General features: G+C 36.2%; 1 protein-coding gene across 3 annotated transcripts; it reads left to right on the top strand.

Moving 5' to 3' along the window:
- Positions 1–2,084: 2,084 nt before the first annotated feature.
- On the top strand, positions 2,085–15,318 carry hck (HCK proto-oncogene, Src family tyrosine kinase). Of its 3 annotated transcripts, none has more exons than XM_056242744.1 (13): positions 2,085–2,349; positions 5,454–5,599; positions 6,571–6,610; positions 6,855–6,951; positions 7,028–7,123; positions 8,437–8,540; positions 8,666–8,815; positions 8,987–9,139; positions 10,851–11,033; positions 11,121–11,197; positions 12,147–12,300; positions 12,443–12,574; positions 14,065–15,318. In XM_056242744.1, the coding sequence occupies exons 2-13, from the start codon at positions 5,486–5,488 to the stop codon at positions 14,265–14,267; spliced, it is 1,503 nt and encodes a 500-aa protein (XP_056098719.1). In that variant the 5' UTR covers positions 2,085–2,349; positions 5,454–5,485; the 3' UTR covers positions 14,268–15,318. The 3 variants fall into 3 exon arrangements, with proteins under 3 accessions (XP_056098719.1, XP_056098718.1, XP_056098717.1); XM_056242743.1 differs by having other exon boundaries at positions 5,439–5,599; XM_056242742.1 differs by having other exon boundaries at positions 2,086–2,349; positions 5,478–5,599.
- Positions 15,319–15,437: the final 119 nt, after the last annotated feature.

Genomic DNA, 15,437 nt, shown 5'->3' with positions numbered 1-15,437 from the left:
TTCTCATGTGTCAAACATGCATGCAGTGCACACTGCAATTCAATTAGAAATATTATTATTGTGTGCAAATAGTTTGTGTACCGTATATAAGCCTCAAATACAGAAAATGTTCCTTCAAAGGGTAGATTATCCAGTAATATTTAACTGTACTACAACAGGAAGCCAGCTGTCAAGGGGGCTGTCGTTAAATTTATCAGCTAGATTGTTTTATTTTTATTTTGCCGGTTTCCTCTTTCTTCATTTATACCATGAGTTATTAATAATGTACATATAATTGCTTGCTTTCTTGTGTTTATACAATTCTCATGACTACCCTGAGTTTGTGTTCATTCTCTCTTCCGTACGAGAGCTGTCACATCTCATCTATTTTTGTCTGTCTGAGCACCATGGCCTGCTTCTTGTAGATGTGACAAAATGAAAAACCCTCGGCTTCCCCTTTTGGTTTTTTTTTTTGAGATGTCAAGCATATATTTTGTAATAGTGAATTTTCCACTTGCAGCTGTAAAAGCTTTCAGAGTGTAAAAGGAGGAAGGTAAAACTGTGAAGAACAAAGTATACGTTTTTTTTTAAAACTTTCTGTACCATTACTTTAAGCTAGTCTTATACCTTTTGCTTTTATCTGAGGTGAAACTATTTTGGAGATATTAGTTATGCTACAATTTGTTGTTAAAACACATAAATAAAGGTATTTTGATGGCTCACCAAGGTTTCCATAGACATCTTTTTTTTCTTTTGATCAATGGCTGTGGTCATACCGTGCGAACTATCATCCTGTAAATGGTTTAGGATGTGGGAAACACCTACAGTGCTGCACGTTTCACCGTGAAGAACATGCTTGCTTTCCGTCATTGGAACAAGTTATAATTTTCACTTTAACATGCCAATTACCACAACATTTAGCTTGTTTACTATACTGAAAGGAGTATAATCACAAAGGTAAAAATCCCAATAAAAGCCTGTGAAATTTCTGTGAAGGTTTCAAATTTGAATATGAATGTTTTATTTGTAAATGTGATCTATGCACATGCCTTACCTAGGTGTCCCGGTTTACTCTTTCTTTTAGGAATATTTGCATATTTAGGATTTTTTTGGACCTGTAAGACAAAGTATTTTGACTTTAGTGCATGTTAGTATTTATTATTACAGAATAGGTAGATTTATGTATTCCCTTGTTTTTATGTCTCTCTTTCTTGGTCTCTTTCAAAAGAAGAGTGTGTTTAATCCCACCATCTGATAGGGGATTATTAGAGGCTCACTGTTTTTCAAAGTCATTATGTAACTGAGGCCAGACCAACTGTTTCTATTTCCAATCCAATAATACATCTCTCTATCTCTGTTTGTGTACTAATAGATTCACACAGATCTGACAAGCAAACATGGTCTAAATCTGCCCATATTATAATTATTTTAAACACACAAACAGGCGCACACATCTTTGTGGGGACTCTCCATAGGCGTAATGGTTTTTATACTGTACAAACTGTATATTCTGTCCCCTTACACTAACCCTACCCCTAAACCTACCCATCACACACAACTTTCTGCATTTTTACATTTTCAAAAAACAATACTTAGTATGATTTATACGCTGTTTTCCTCATGGGGACCGCTGGCTGGTCCCCACAATGTAGGTGATTTCAGGTTTTACTATACTTGTGGGGACATTTGGTCCCCACAATGTAATATAAACATGAACACACACAGTGTATGTGTAGTGTGTAAATATATATATAGCCTATATAAATAAATCACATATGTAAAACTCATTATTTGTGCCTCAATTGAAATGATATTTGGCCGAGTGAACAGTGCTTACTGGGGTGTTTTTGTCAGTGACATTACAAAATAATTTTGAACAACTTTTTTGCAACTTGTTTCGCAGTGTTGTACAAAAGACAATTGCGTGAATAGGGCATGCGGATATTGAAGCGGAATATTCATGACAGATTTCCTCTGACTACAGAATGTGTCTAAATATTTACTTAGCTCCCTACCTAGACAGCATTCTAGTTAAAATCGGCGCTTGCGGCATTCCGGCCGTCATAAACTCGCTATGAGTCTGGTGGGCTCAGTGTGTATGGATGAGTTGAGCAGCTTGAGCTCACTCGGAACACGCCTGATACCCTACGCTTGTTGTCTACGCAGGCATCTCAGTAGTATTTGAGGCGCGGCCGCTAACTTCCTTTCGGACAGTGAGTGACAGCGCGACAGTGACAGTCTCACTAACTGAGGCACTGAAGCGCATCACTGATGGAATAGCCGGTGTGAAGCGACTCATTTCTACATCTCTTCATTGGAGAAACTTTGTGAATAAAGAAAATACCTTTTGACTGGATTGCGACTGAAGTGGTGAGTTCGCTTTAAATATATTTGATCATTTTACCTCATTTTATTATTTATTTAGATTTTATATCTTTATTTTTTTTTGTTTAGCCTACTTTTTCTAACGTGTATCCTTTTCTTTGAATTTCCCATTTTCGTTTTTTTAAACGATCTTTTTTCATACCTAGCTTAATTAGGCTAAATAGACCCAATATGCCTAGCATTTAATATGAAATAATATATTTTATATCTTATATAGGCCTACCTTAATGTTGATTGTCATAAGCTACTCGATACTTTTCCGGACTGTTTTTGCCGTTTCTCTGTAAACTAGAATATGTGGCCTATAGTTGCTTCGACTGACTATTGCAAGTTAGTCTCTAATTTATTTGACGACTGTATAAGAATATAGATTGGTCTCATTTGAATCCGAAAGGTAGAACTAAAGCCATAACTATTTGCTACAGTCTTAACTTATGTTTATGCAAATAGTCCCTGGTGCCTATGGTCTCTTCTCTTCTTTTGATATCTGACTGGTTCAGTCAGACTTAAATGCCATCAAATAATCGTTGTTGTTTATTCTTTTTCTAAATTCTTTATTTGGATCAATTTATAATGTATGAAGCAGTAACTGTCAGATTCGAATAAGGCTACATGTTTTATTTAAACGCAGTCACATGTGTTTGAGGAACCCCCATGTTTCTTTGAAATAAAACCAGGCTTTATCTATACTGCTACTTCCGTAGTTACAGAACATATCAATATCAGAGGACACATTTTAATATTTAGCTTCCTCCTCAGAGGATCAATCTCCTCATGTAAAACGACACTAAAAAAACACTCTTTACAGTTACATTTGACATTTCTCTATTGGCTGTTTGCCTGCTGAAGTACATAAGCTTGCGGTATGTTCTGGCAGTTTGCTATAGGCTACAGTATGTTTCTGGGAGAGAAAACAAAAAACAATGAGAAGGAAGGTGGAACTGACATATCTCATAATTTGCATGTGTGTGGTTAAATGGAAAGACCTGTAGTTCTGTAGTCTCCTCATCACGCTCCTATGGGATAAGTGGAGGTGGTTCGTCTGAACTCTGGGCCTTTGAGGGACAAAACATTCTTTGGATGGAATGGGCGACACTGTCGAAAGGCAAATCTGAAAATTTCCTCCGGGAATGATCGGTTATCGGATCCTGAGACGGAAGAAGGAAATGTACTTGTGATTAAGCCAGCAATTAAGCAGGTTAAAAGGGAAACAAACTGACTAAAGGCCTGAAGTACTATCACCCCTCTTGTGAAAAAGAAGGACACTTAAGCATACGTTTAGTTCAGAAATAATATACTTTAAAGCCTGGTGTCACAGACAGGGCTTAGATTAAGCCAGGATTAAGCCTTAGTTCAATTAGGACAATTAAGTAGCTTTTATAAACGTGCCTTAGAAAAAAAAACATTATCGGCGGTGTGCATCTTGAGACAAAACAATGGAGCTGATATATTTTAAGAAGTGCAAGTTGCTTTCTGTTAAAACAGCTCCAACATGCATTTTAGTCTGGGACTGCTTAATCCTTGTCTGTGAAACCAGGGTTAAAAGAATACGCCTATACTAAGGGATAGTTCACCCAGAAATGAAAATTCTGTCATCATTTACTCACCCTCAACTTCCAAACCTGTATGAATTTCTTTATTCCGCTGAACACAAAAGAAGAAATTTTGAAGAATATGGGTAACCAGACACTAGATGGGCCTCGTTGACTTCCATAGTATGGAGAAACAAAAACTATGGAAGTTACTGTAATATTATAGTATGTTAGTCAACACATCGAAATAAGTGTATTATATTATCCACAAGTATAGTTTTTTGAAAATATACTTTTGAATATATAGATTTGAAGTACACTAAAAGAGTACGTTCAATACAATTAAGTGCCCTTCTTTGTCACAAGAGCCCTGACCCTATTAAAGAGTCGGACTAAAAAAGCATTTGAAATTAAAAACAAACCCAAAGTATCACTTCAAATAAAGAGAAAGCAGAACATGGGTGAACAAGCTAAGGGAAACAAGTTCGTAATGCATCACATATTTCTTAAACTAATTGCGTCTACTGAAGGACGCAACTTTACTAGGCTGTTCATGAACAGACCTCAACAGAACTCAGCTACAATGACCCTCAAATAACATCTTTACTATTTACGTCTTTATCCTGGTTATATTCAGGACAAACAGACTGGCCATTAATATCAAATATGGTGTTGTGGTTTTGTGTGAGGTCATATGTGTCCTGCAAAAGGTGCATGAGTTAATTATCAAACCAGAAAGGACATAAACCGACATCACTATAACAGCACATTGCTGCTGCTGTTTGACTCAAGCTGCAAGTTCCCGATCATAAAGAGGCCGAAGAGCTCAGAAACGTGCGCTTTCCGTTCACCTCTCATTCAAAAGTTGCTTTTTTTCTTCCAACTATCACCCAAGCTGGTAATCTGTTTGTGATGGAGGCAGTTCTGTGCGTTTTGGTTGGTTAATTTCTCATTTCTAAGTTCTGCTACTCAGAAAAATGTTGGGGTGTTAAGGCTAGCTGATTTAAATCAGCTTTGAACATTAGGCCTTTACCAACCACAGTTTCCACTGAGCAGCTTCCGCATGTGCATGTGTAAGCGAGTTAATGACAAAACCACAGGCGAGTGAGAACTGCAGCCTACAACGTGGAAGTCAGCGCGAGAAACTGACTTTTATTCCGACTTTCACTACTTTATCATTCATGGCTGCATTTCCCAAAATAACCTTAAGCTTAAGTAGATTGTAGCGACAGTGATGGTCTCTACAATCTACTTACTGTGTGATTGCTTATGATGATTATGACAAATGATTTCCATTTAGCATTGGGAATTCTAATCTGAAGTATCATCTCACCACTTACCACTTAGGTTAATATTGCTTGTTAGATATATGTTTAATACAAAATGAGCCTTGTATTGCACATTACAGACATTTTCCCATCATAATCTATACCATACATGCTTTTTTAGCAACAAAAATGGGCGTTGTTTTGGAGGGAACAACCCATGATTTGCATATTGTTTTCTATTTCGGAATGGCTGTTTTGTTTTTACATGTTCAAGAATAACCTGCATTAGTGTCCTGTGTGGGGAACTCTTCAGGCCTCAACATGGGGTGTGTGGGGACCAAACCGGACCAGGATCCTATTGGCAAATCGATGGGCAATGATGACAACCGCAACCTGACGACACATTATTCAAAAGACCCCACGACTGGGAAGGATGTAAGTAGAAGCATTGTGGAGTTTTCAGTTATATAAAAAAATAAAAAAAATTCGGGTAATTCCTGAGCATGACTTTAGTGAAAAAAGTGCTGAGATGAGCTAAACGACCAGTAATGGTTGTTTCAGCATATTTTGTGCCTTTGTATACTGTACTTCCACTTTCTCAGAGAGAGTGTTGTGAACATATCTTTAAAGTACAGCTTCACAATATCATCTTGACTTTGCATAACATGCCTAACTCTTTTAAAAAAAAATTGTAACCCCCCTTTTTGAGCACAGATCTGAACTTAAATGGTTGTAATTCATGAATGCTTTGGAATACGGACCAACGGTTGGTCTCTTTTTAAAGAAGCTTAAACTTAAACTTCAGCAGATTATTGCAGAAGTGAAAGCAGCTTCAAAAACGAAAGGGTTAAAACGTTTACCGTAAAGCAAATTTATACAAAATATATATTTTGACAAATAATTTGGACCCTAAAATGTCTAACCAAGTTGTGTTCCAAACTTGAAATTGAAATCAGAAAAATGAAGCCCGCTAAAAGCTTTTTAAAATACTGTTTCCATTGCATCGCAATGCAAAATGCAAAGCGGTTTTCGCAGGATGAATTTGAAGTGTTTAAGCTTTATGAATGATATAGAATGTTTCAAATGAATTTATGATGATTGCTAAAATATGTGATAGAAAAAAAAAAACAATGACAGTTAACAGGCTATAGCCTAAATTTAGCGTTTACATGTTTAAATATGCATCATTTATCACGTAGCTCTGCACTTGAATGGTTTCTAGCTGCTTCTACCTGATTTGCATATTAACCATAAAAAGAGTTTGAAATGTTTATTTGTTTGAACAGATACCCTCTGTTTGGAAAGTTGCCTCAGATGAGTCTGTTTTTACACTCAGAAAAAAAAAAGAGAACTGAAATGTCTAGTTTGGTGTCTTAAATGCTGCACCTCTATTTTTCCATCTACAGAACAGATTGCCTCCCAAACCAGCGAATCCTGGAACAGAAAGTAAGTGAAAGTGTCTTTGATTTCTAGAACATTGTTAGGAGATTTCATTCAGAAAGTTAGATTAGCACAACATTTTAAAATAATTGATTAAAAATACACACTCACTATGGTTAACCTAATGAGAAACATGCAAGGCTCACTGCTTGATATAAAACCTTTTTTTTTTTTAAAGAGTGTGAAGAGCAGAAATGTAGTGAATGTGTGATCACAGCTCTTTCACGCTGAATATTCCATTTGTCTTTAGCTTCGGAGAACATTGCCATAGCTCTGTATGACTATGAAGCAATGCACGAAGGTGACCTGGGCTTCAAGAAAGGAGACAGACTCAGAATCCTTCTGGAGTAAGTAGGCCTCTGATTCTATCTGATTGTATATCTCGCTTCTTTGATTGATTGAATCACTGGCTGTTGTGTTTAGGTCAGGTGAGTGGTGGAAAGCAGCGTTGCTCAGCAGTGGTCAAGAGGGCTTCATCCCCAGTAACTATGTTGCCAAGGATACTCTGGAAACTGAAGAGTGAGTAAATATAGTTTGTGTACATTTGTAGTAGTGCCATTGATCTCACGGTAAAGGTAGTTGTGAGAATTTATGTATATAATAAGAATGTTTCTTGGGCGGTAAACAAGCATATTAGTATGATTTCTGAAGGATCATGTGACACTGAAGACCGAAGTAATGATGCTGAAAATTCAGCTTTGTCATTAAAGGTGCAAAACGCAAGTCTCTGAGTTTTTGCAGAACTACGCCCCCTCTGGCGACAAGCAAAACTGCAACCAGAGTTGTGCACGCTCATGGACCACACGCATCTTTTATTGGATATGTTTTATGTTTCATCATGTTGTACTATTCTTCCGAACACAATTCCTAGTTTATGAAACTGTTCACTGGTAGTAAAACCAATTCTGATTGTACATGTATCTAGCTTACGCTAAAGAATTACACATTTTACGCATTGTCATTTGTTGTCATACATAGATTTGCCGTATCAAACATTAGAGACTGGGCTATATCTTACCGTTTTATCAAGAAAAAAGCCAACTGAGGATCCCGTTTGAGACCAAGAGCAGACCGGAGATCTCTCCATTTGTTGAATGCCTTCCCGAGGTTGACTCTCGTCTTACTCCGACGCCTGTCTGACTCCAATTTGGACCTTTTGGTGGCACTAGACAAAATTTTTCTTTTCTTTACTTTACGTGGAGTTTGCGTTGGGATTTGGAATGGACTACAAGCCGGTCTCTTTGAATCCATCTTCTACCTTTGACGCACGAGTTGTCTTCGCTGATGCTAAGAATGGCGGCGCCGGCGACAAACCTGCGAGACATAGCCTGGTGAGCGTGAACGCGCATGACGTCACGCCCAGTCTCAAATTCGAGCCCGAATCCCTCTTATATATTTTACTGTACAGGATTATAGAGGCAATCTCAGTGCGCAGAGAAGGGCTCATTCAGCCCATCAGGCAGTTCTTTAAGCATGTATAGGATAGAAAAACCGGTATTTTTAACATGAAAAGTTGCGCAATGCACCTTTAAAGGAATAAAGTACATTTTAAAATATATTAAAACAGAAAACAGTCATTTTATATAGTGAAAATATTTCACTGTATGGATCCTTTCATTTTTTAAAAAGAAACTTTGTGTTATATTAGTTTGGCATGGCATTTCAGAAAACAAGGTAACGCAGCGGCGTGGGTGATTACCGCGTGTAATAGCGTGTGTGTGTAATACAGCGGCAGAGGAAATGATTTTTGTCTTTTTTTTAAAACTTCTGACCACTGTAATCAATCTCTCCATATGTTTGTCACTTCTGTTGGGTGACTTCTGTGTCTTCAGGTGGTTTTTTAAAGGTGTCAGCAGAAAAGATGCAGAGAGACAGTTGCTGGCCTCTGGAAACAAGACAGGATCCTTTATGATCAGAGACAGTGAGACCACCCAGGGTACGTCCAGAGTGTTAAAGCTGTAATCTTGAAGCGTTAGCAGTGTTGTTTTCTTATATCGGTAACATTTTTACTTCAGCTGCTGATCCACCAGGTCTTTTATCTGCTGTACCTCTTCCTCTCAGGAAGCTACTCTCTGTCTGTCAAAGACTGCGACCCTCAATCTGGAGACGCCTGCAAGCATTATAAGATCCGCACACTGGATAATGGCGGTTTCTATATCTCCCCACGTATCACCTTCAACACCCTGCAGGATCTGGTTGCCCACTACAAGAGTAAGTTCAAAATGCAAAGATGTGGACTACTGTAACATACATAATATCACATTTCATTGAATTATAGACATCATTTTTTATTTTTAGTGTTAGGCGAGAATTTTATCAACCGTTTTCTTGAAGGATTGTTCACTCAATTGGTTTACATTTAACAAACATTTACACCTACAGAGCAGAGCGATGGGTTGTGCCAATCTCTCACCACTCCCTGTCTGAGTCCCAAACCTCAGAAACCTTGGGAGAAAGATGCCTGGGAGATCCCACGCGAGTCCCTGAAACTGGATAAACGTCTGGGAGCAGGCCAGTTTGGAGAAGTCTGGTTGGGTAAGACGCATACAGCTTGCTGTTGTATGTATGTCTTATGTGTCTGTCTACCCCAACAAATGATGTCGTGCAGCGTGGGTTGTTTAGAAGGGTCTGATAGCTTTTCTATGTTTGACCAGGGGTAAAATACAGGAATAAAATGGATGGTTAGGACTTGGCAGTAAAATGCCAATAAACTACAGTTAATGTGCAGTCATATTTTCCATTGTTCAGTGACATTTTGTGGGCGGAATACAGTAATTTCAATAGGAATCCATGCAATTAATAGTTTTCAGTCACGTGATCGGCGTGGATCCCTGGAGGGCAAAACACCCACACAACGTTTTAAGCCACACATATTTAGATCCCCTCTCAAAAGAATAAAAAATCTAAAATATTTGAACAAAATGCACGTTTTGGGGACTTGAGATCCATATACAGCACCTGCTGCAGTATTTCAATCACTAAAAACAACTATAAAAAGCATATTAAAGTGCTTTAATGTACTAAAACAGTGACTATAAAAGATCAAACTCGGTACACACCTCACCGACGATACACACTACATGCGAGGAGATGAGCCCAGAATATGAACGCAACTTGCTAAATGGTTGTTTTCTTTATAATGGGTTTCTATGGACAAACGCTTGTTGCATTTATATTCTGGGTTCATCCGCCCGCTGGTCTATAGCACGCATCATCAACGAGGTGTACACTAAACCCGGTCTCCAATATCACCGTCTTACCTTATTGGTCCTCAATACCAACCTGGCAAAAATGACTGGAGGGTAATGGAGGAAAGCCTAGTTTTGCCCTGAGTGACGAATGTGACGTAACGTGAAAACTATGAATTAGGAATGTCGTTTGCTGAAAAATTCCCCAGACATATTTCGCATCATGTTCAAGTTGGTAACGTGAATTCCCACGTTGACCAACAGAAAGTTGCTTGGTTTGAAAGTGACTTGCTTCACACATTGCTACACTATGTACATTATGTAATGAACTATATTAATTGTTTATTATTATTTAAAATATATTAATATTAGATTTTAATAAATACTATGTACATATAAACATTTACAATATTATATTAATATTCTATTGTACATATTTTTTCAAATGCACATGAAGATGTTCCATTGGTGTCTTTATTCATATTTACTATAATATTTATTAAGATATGATTCATATTTAATATATATTATAAGTAATTAAAACACCTTGGTGTCTTTTTCATGAATTATTTATTAATATATGTTAACTTTTTATAATGTATTATAAATAAATAAAAACACATTAGTGCCATTTATCATGTGAACTACAGTATATATAACATTTATTAATTTATGTTCAATATCTATTATAAATAAATACAAACTTGATGTCTTATCATGTTTGATCGCATTTATTTATTTATTAATATATTTTGGAAATTGATTATAAATAAAACATTAAACAATGGTGTCTTATTGCTTTATTAACAGAAAATGCATAAGATTCAAATGTAAAAATTCTATATATGAATCACGAATACAAAGAAAGTAACAATTTATTTTTTCATTTATTACAAACCTCAGAAAAAACACGAACCTAAAGCTGCACCTAAATTTTGTTTTAAAAACTTGATCTGAAACCCTGACACAGGGTCCTGTCAGACTTTGAGCAGGTAGCAAACACTAATAAGTGAAAATGAAGAATGCTAGTGAAAACCCCGTCTCTGTTTGCTTCTCAGCAACATACAACAAGCACACAAAAGTGGCAGTGAAGACTATGAAGCCTGGCAGTATGTCTGTGGAAGCTTTCCTCATGGAGGCCAACTTAATGAAATCCCTCCAGCACGACAAACTGGTCCGTCTCAACGCTGTGGTCACCAAAGAAGAGCCCATATACATCATTACAGAGTTCATGGAGAAAGGTGTGTGTCTGTGTGTGACTTTAGCCACTTCAATGTTAGCCTTATATATCTTTATTATTTACTTATTTGTGCGTATGTGTTTTTCAGGCAGTTTACTGGACTTTATTAAAAGCGATGAAGGGAATCGTGTCCAGTTGCCCAAGCTGATTGACTTCTCAGCTCAGGTGAGACGCTTTAAAGGTCTCATTTGTTCAGTTGATGTGCTTTCCTCCCCCATATAGAATCACATGTTACCTTGATGTGGAAGACAGGTTTGTCCTACTAGATTTCAATATTCAAATTTGATAACCGACAGACAGTAATATTTGTGTACAGGGGTGTGTGTGAGAGAGAGGGTGGACTGTCATTAACATGACAATCTATTCCTTTTTCTCTTTGTCACTGATAATCCAAGATAATATCAGTTTGTTCTCTCTATTGTGCAAGTGATTATTTAAAACAGTCAAATATATATTCAGAATCAGGTAATAATAAAGTTATACTAAAAGATTGATAAGAAATATTGGGGTTGAGGAAGCACGACATAAGAATAGTCATTGATGTTACATTCAAGCAAGTGTAATGGTTGCAAAAAAAAGGGTGCGCCGCTAGGTTGGAAAGAGGAAGAGAATTGCAAGCACTTAACAAGACTGATGTGAATCTGCACTGACCGATAAGAGGATTCACACACACGCACACACACACACAAATACTGTTTTCCATGTTTTATGGGGACTTTCCACAGACATAATAATTTTTACACTTTACAAACTGTATATTCTATCCCCTAAACCTACACACAGAAAACTTTCTGCATTTTGACATTTTCAAAAATCTTAATTCCGTATGATTCATAGCTGTTTTCCCCATTGGGACCAAAAATATCCCCACAAGGTCAAATATTTCTGGTATTACTATCCTTGTGGTGACATTTGGTCCACACAACATGGGTTTACCAGGACCACACACTCACACACGCGTGCGCACACGCGCACACATACACGTGCACACACACACTTATAGCTTATCGTACCTGTTGCTGACTAACCTATGTTATTTTGCTCTCAGTGACACAAACTCAGTACATACACACATTAAAAGTAGCTAAAACCTGGTTCTTTTTCCTGACTTTAGACAGCAGAAGGCATGGCTTACATTGAGCAGAGAAACTACATTCACAGAGACCTTCGTGCTGCCAACATCCTGGTCAACAAGAGTTTAGTGTGTAAAATCGCTGATTTTGGACTGGCCCGTATCATAGAGGACAACGAATACACTGCCAGAGAAGGTTAGTCTGATCTGGTTCTCTGGCAGCCAACAGAGAAATAGATTTAATATAAGTTGGTAACTTGTGGACAAATGCATGCATAATATAGGTTATTGCCAGCGGAAGTTGTGTTAATATGTTTGTTTTGGGTTTTTTACCTAAGGTGCAAAGTTCCCTATAAAGTGGACCGCTCCGGAGGCCATAAACTATGGTTCCTTCACCATTAAATCAGATGTGTGGTCCTTTGGCATTCTGCTCACTGAAATCATCAGCTATGGTCGCACACCGTATCCAGGTTAGTGGTCACCTCAGTGCACCGTGAATATGCTAAAAGCTTCATTCTCCGGAAATGGTGCCATTCGTGCCTCCTTTTTGTGTCTCTATTATTACTATTTATACAGTTAACAGGATCCTGAACTATTATTTGATTGATTTTACACTGGCAAAAACTCAAGTTAACTCAACTCAAATAATTTGAGGAAACCGAATGCCTTAAATCATTTAGGTTTATAAAATATACTGTACTTTCCACAAAAGTCAGACTCACATTTTTGACATTAAATTAAACTACTCAAAATCGTGACTTAACTTACAAAATCACTAAAACATAACTTAGTAAAGAAAACATTTAGACATCATATCAGCTTACCACTATCTCTTGCATTTAATTAGCAAATTCTAGCAACTAAATCAGTTTAAATTCTGCTTAATGTAATCAGTTGAGTTCATATAACTGTTTATGGACCTTTATTTGAGTGAAACACACTCACTTTACAATACCATCTGCACATTTTTTTTATTTTTTTAAAGAAGTCTCTTATGCTCAGCATGACTGCATTTATTTGATACATCAAAAATACAGTAAATTACAATGTAAAATAATAATTTTCTAAAATAATAGTTTTCTATTTGAATATTAAAATGTAATTTATTCTTGTAAAGCTGAATTTTCAGCATCATTACTCCAGTCTTCAGTGTCACATGATCCTTCAGAAATCATTCTAATATGCTGATTTGCTGCTCAAGAAACATTTATTATTATTATCAATGTTGGTATAGCAGTTGTGCTGCTTAATATTTTTGTGGAAACGGTGATACATTTTTTTTCAGAATTCTTTGATGAATAGAAAGTTCAAACAAACAGTATTTACTTGATATATATTTTTTTTTAACAATATAAAAGTCTTTAAAACTATTCTGACCACAAACTTTTGAACATAAGGTAGTGTATTTAATGAATTTCACTTTTCAGTGTATTTTTAAATGGAATTTGTTTTTTAATGGAATATTATCTAATCTGCATGTCCCCAGTCATCATCACTACATTTTGAATATATAGAATAAGAAAAATCTGTTCAAAGTTTCTGTTATACAGTGACATTTCAAACTAATTCTAAAAGTTTGATTTTACTGTCATCATATTTGAGGAAGTGACCTATTTATGACCACCTGTTTCAAACAGAAGTACGCTTAAGTCTTTATCATGTTTCATTGGATACCCTTACTTTGGCATTGTCAAACTCAATATTCTAACTTTTTTTTATTAAAAATCATTTATTTTCTGCACAAGACCAATACTATGGTGTGGTGCGAAAATATTACTTAGCTATGGTCTTGAAGTTCCTTGAAATTCCATAAATAATCATTTTAAAAGTACAATTTAGGGGGGTAAACCCCTGAAATTTTGCACAGTTTCTGAAGAATGACCAAAAACTAACTTTCTGGTAACAGCAGATGCTAAAAACTTAGCAAACTCCTTTTTCTACCTGTTTACGGTGTGTTCAGGTATGACAAATCCAGAGGTGATCCGTGCCCTGGAGAGAGGATACCGTATGCAGCGTCTGGACTCCTGCCCTCAGGAGCTCTACGACATCATGCTGGAGTGCTGGAAGAACAAGCCAGAGGACAGGCCCACCTTTGAGTACCTGCAGAGTGTACTGGAGGACTTTTACACGGCCACTGAGAGCCAGTATCAGCAACAGCCTTGAGACACACACACACACACACACTTTGACATCACATCTTGCATAAATCCCTCGTATCAGGAGCTTTCAAAGAAATGTACACAAATATATCATATCCCTCCCAACCCATTGACTTTATACATATGTGAAATGTTATTGTCTGTTATTTAAATGACATGTAAATTAATATAATTTCAAAATCTCATAGCAGTTTTATTCCTATCATGCAGAGCCCTTTGCCTTACTCTGAGTGTTGCACAACAAAAGCTATATGAATTTATCATTTTAATATAAAACCATTTTTCTGATTTATTTGTAAAAACCTTATGTCAGATGTATTTTAAAACTATATGTTTATGCGTATTGCCATTGAGAATACACATTAAGAGCATTGAAATAAATTGTAGTTTTGATTGTTTATGAGAAAATTAATTCTAAAACTTCAACCTACATTAGGTTTCAAATAAATTATTCTGGATTATTACATTTATAGAAATATATTTGTTCAGGAAAATGATATTGAATCGATTTTGAATCATTGCTCCAAACATTTTAGAAAAACATCTATGCCTAAGGTAGTTATGAATATCTCTTTAGTTCTGATTTAAAAAGTACAGTTTGAACTTGTATTAAAGGTATTTGTGTATTGTGATTGTATGCATTTGTAAATTATGCTTGGTTTTTGAGATTTTTAGGTTGCTTTTTACAAGCCTGAAGCTATTCAATTTAATGTTTGATATGTGTCTTGCTTTCACGTCTTTGGTTTTGTTGATATTTGTTTGAACTTTTGTGCAATAATAGTATAGAAAATGTGAAATCCTTTTTTTCATTCTGTTTTCCTGCAAGCGGATTGAGGCACCTCATTTGTGGCTTCATTAACATTAATCTCATTTGTGTAAAAATAAAATAAAAAATTATGCTGATTATGCAGATGATTTTCAATACACTTTCCCCTGATGTAAAGCCTTCTGCAGAGTTTCCTATAAAAAAAAGCACAATGATCCTGTTGCTATTTTTGTATGTTGTTACAATTAGTCCACAAAACAAATAAATGTATTTAATTTAGAGTCTAGCACAGAGGGAAAATCTCATTTACTCTCATAATAGCTCTACAAAATCGTTAAATTATTTTAGTGTTGCATTTATTTAAGTTTACAAGACCATGGAAAATTACATTAAGACAACTATTCGCTT

This window comes from Rhinichthys klamathensis, unplaced genomic scaffold, assembly GCF_029890125.1.
Source record: "Rhinichthys klamathensis goyatoka isolate OS25496 unplaced genomic scaffold, OSU_Roscu_1.1 h1tg000748l_1, whole genome shotgun sequence".
In the NCBI taxonomy this organism is placed as follows: domain Eukaryota; kingdom Metazoa; phylum Chordata; class Actinopteri; order Cypriniformes; family Leuciscidae; genus Rhinichthys; species Rhinichthys klamathensis.
The sequence above is the reverse complement of the archived record's forward strand: the minus strand, read 5'-3'. Positions and strand labels throughout refer to the sequence as shown.

Coding starts and splice junctions, on each gene's coding strand:
- hck (XM_056242744.1), top strand. CDS start 5,486: ATGGGGTGTGTGGGGACCAAACCGGACCAGGATCCTATTGGCAAATCG. Junction 6,952..7,027: donor AGACTCAGAATCCTTCTGGA/GTAAGTAGGCCT, acceptor TGTTGTGTTTAG/GTCAGGTGAGTGGTGGAAAG. Junction 8,541..8,665: donor AGACAGTGAGACCACCCAGG/GTACGTCCAGAG, acceptor TCTTCCTCTCAG/GAAGCTACTCTCTGTCTGTC.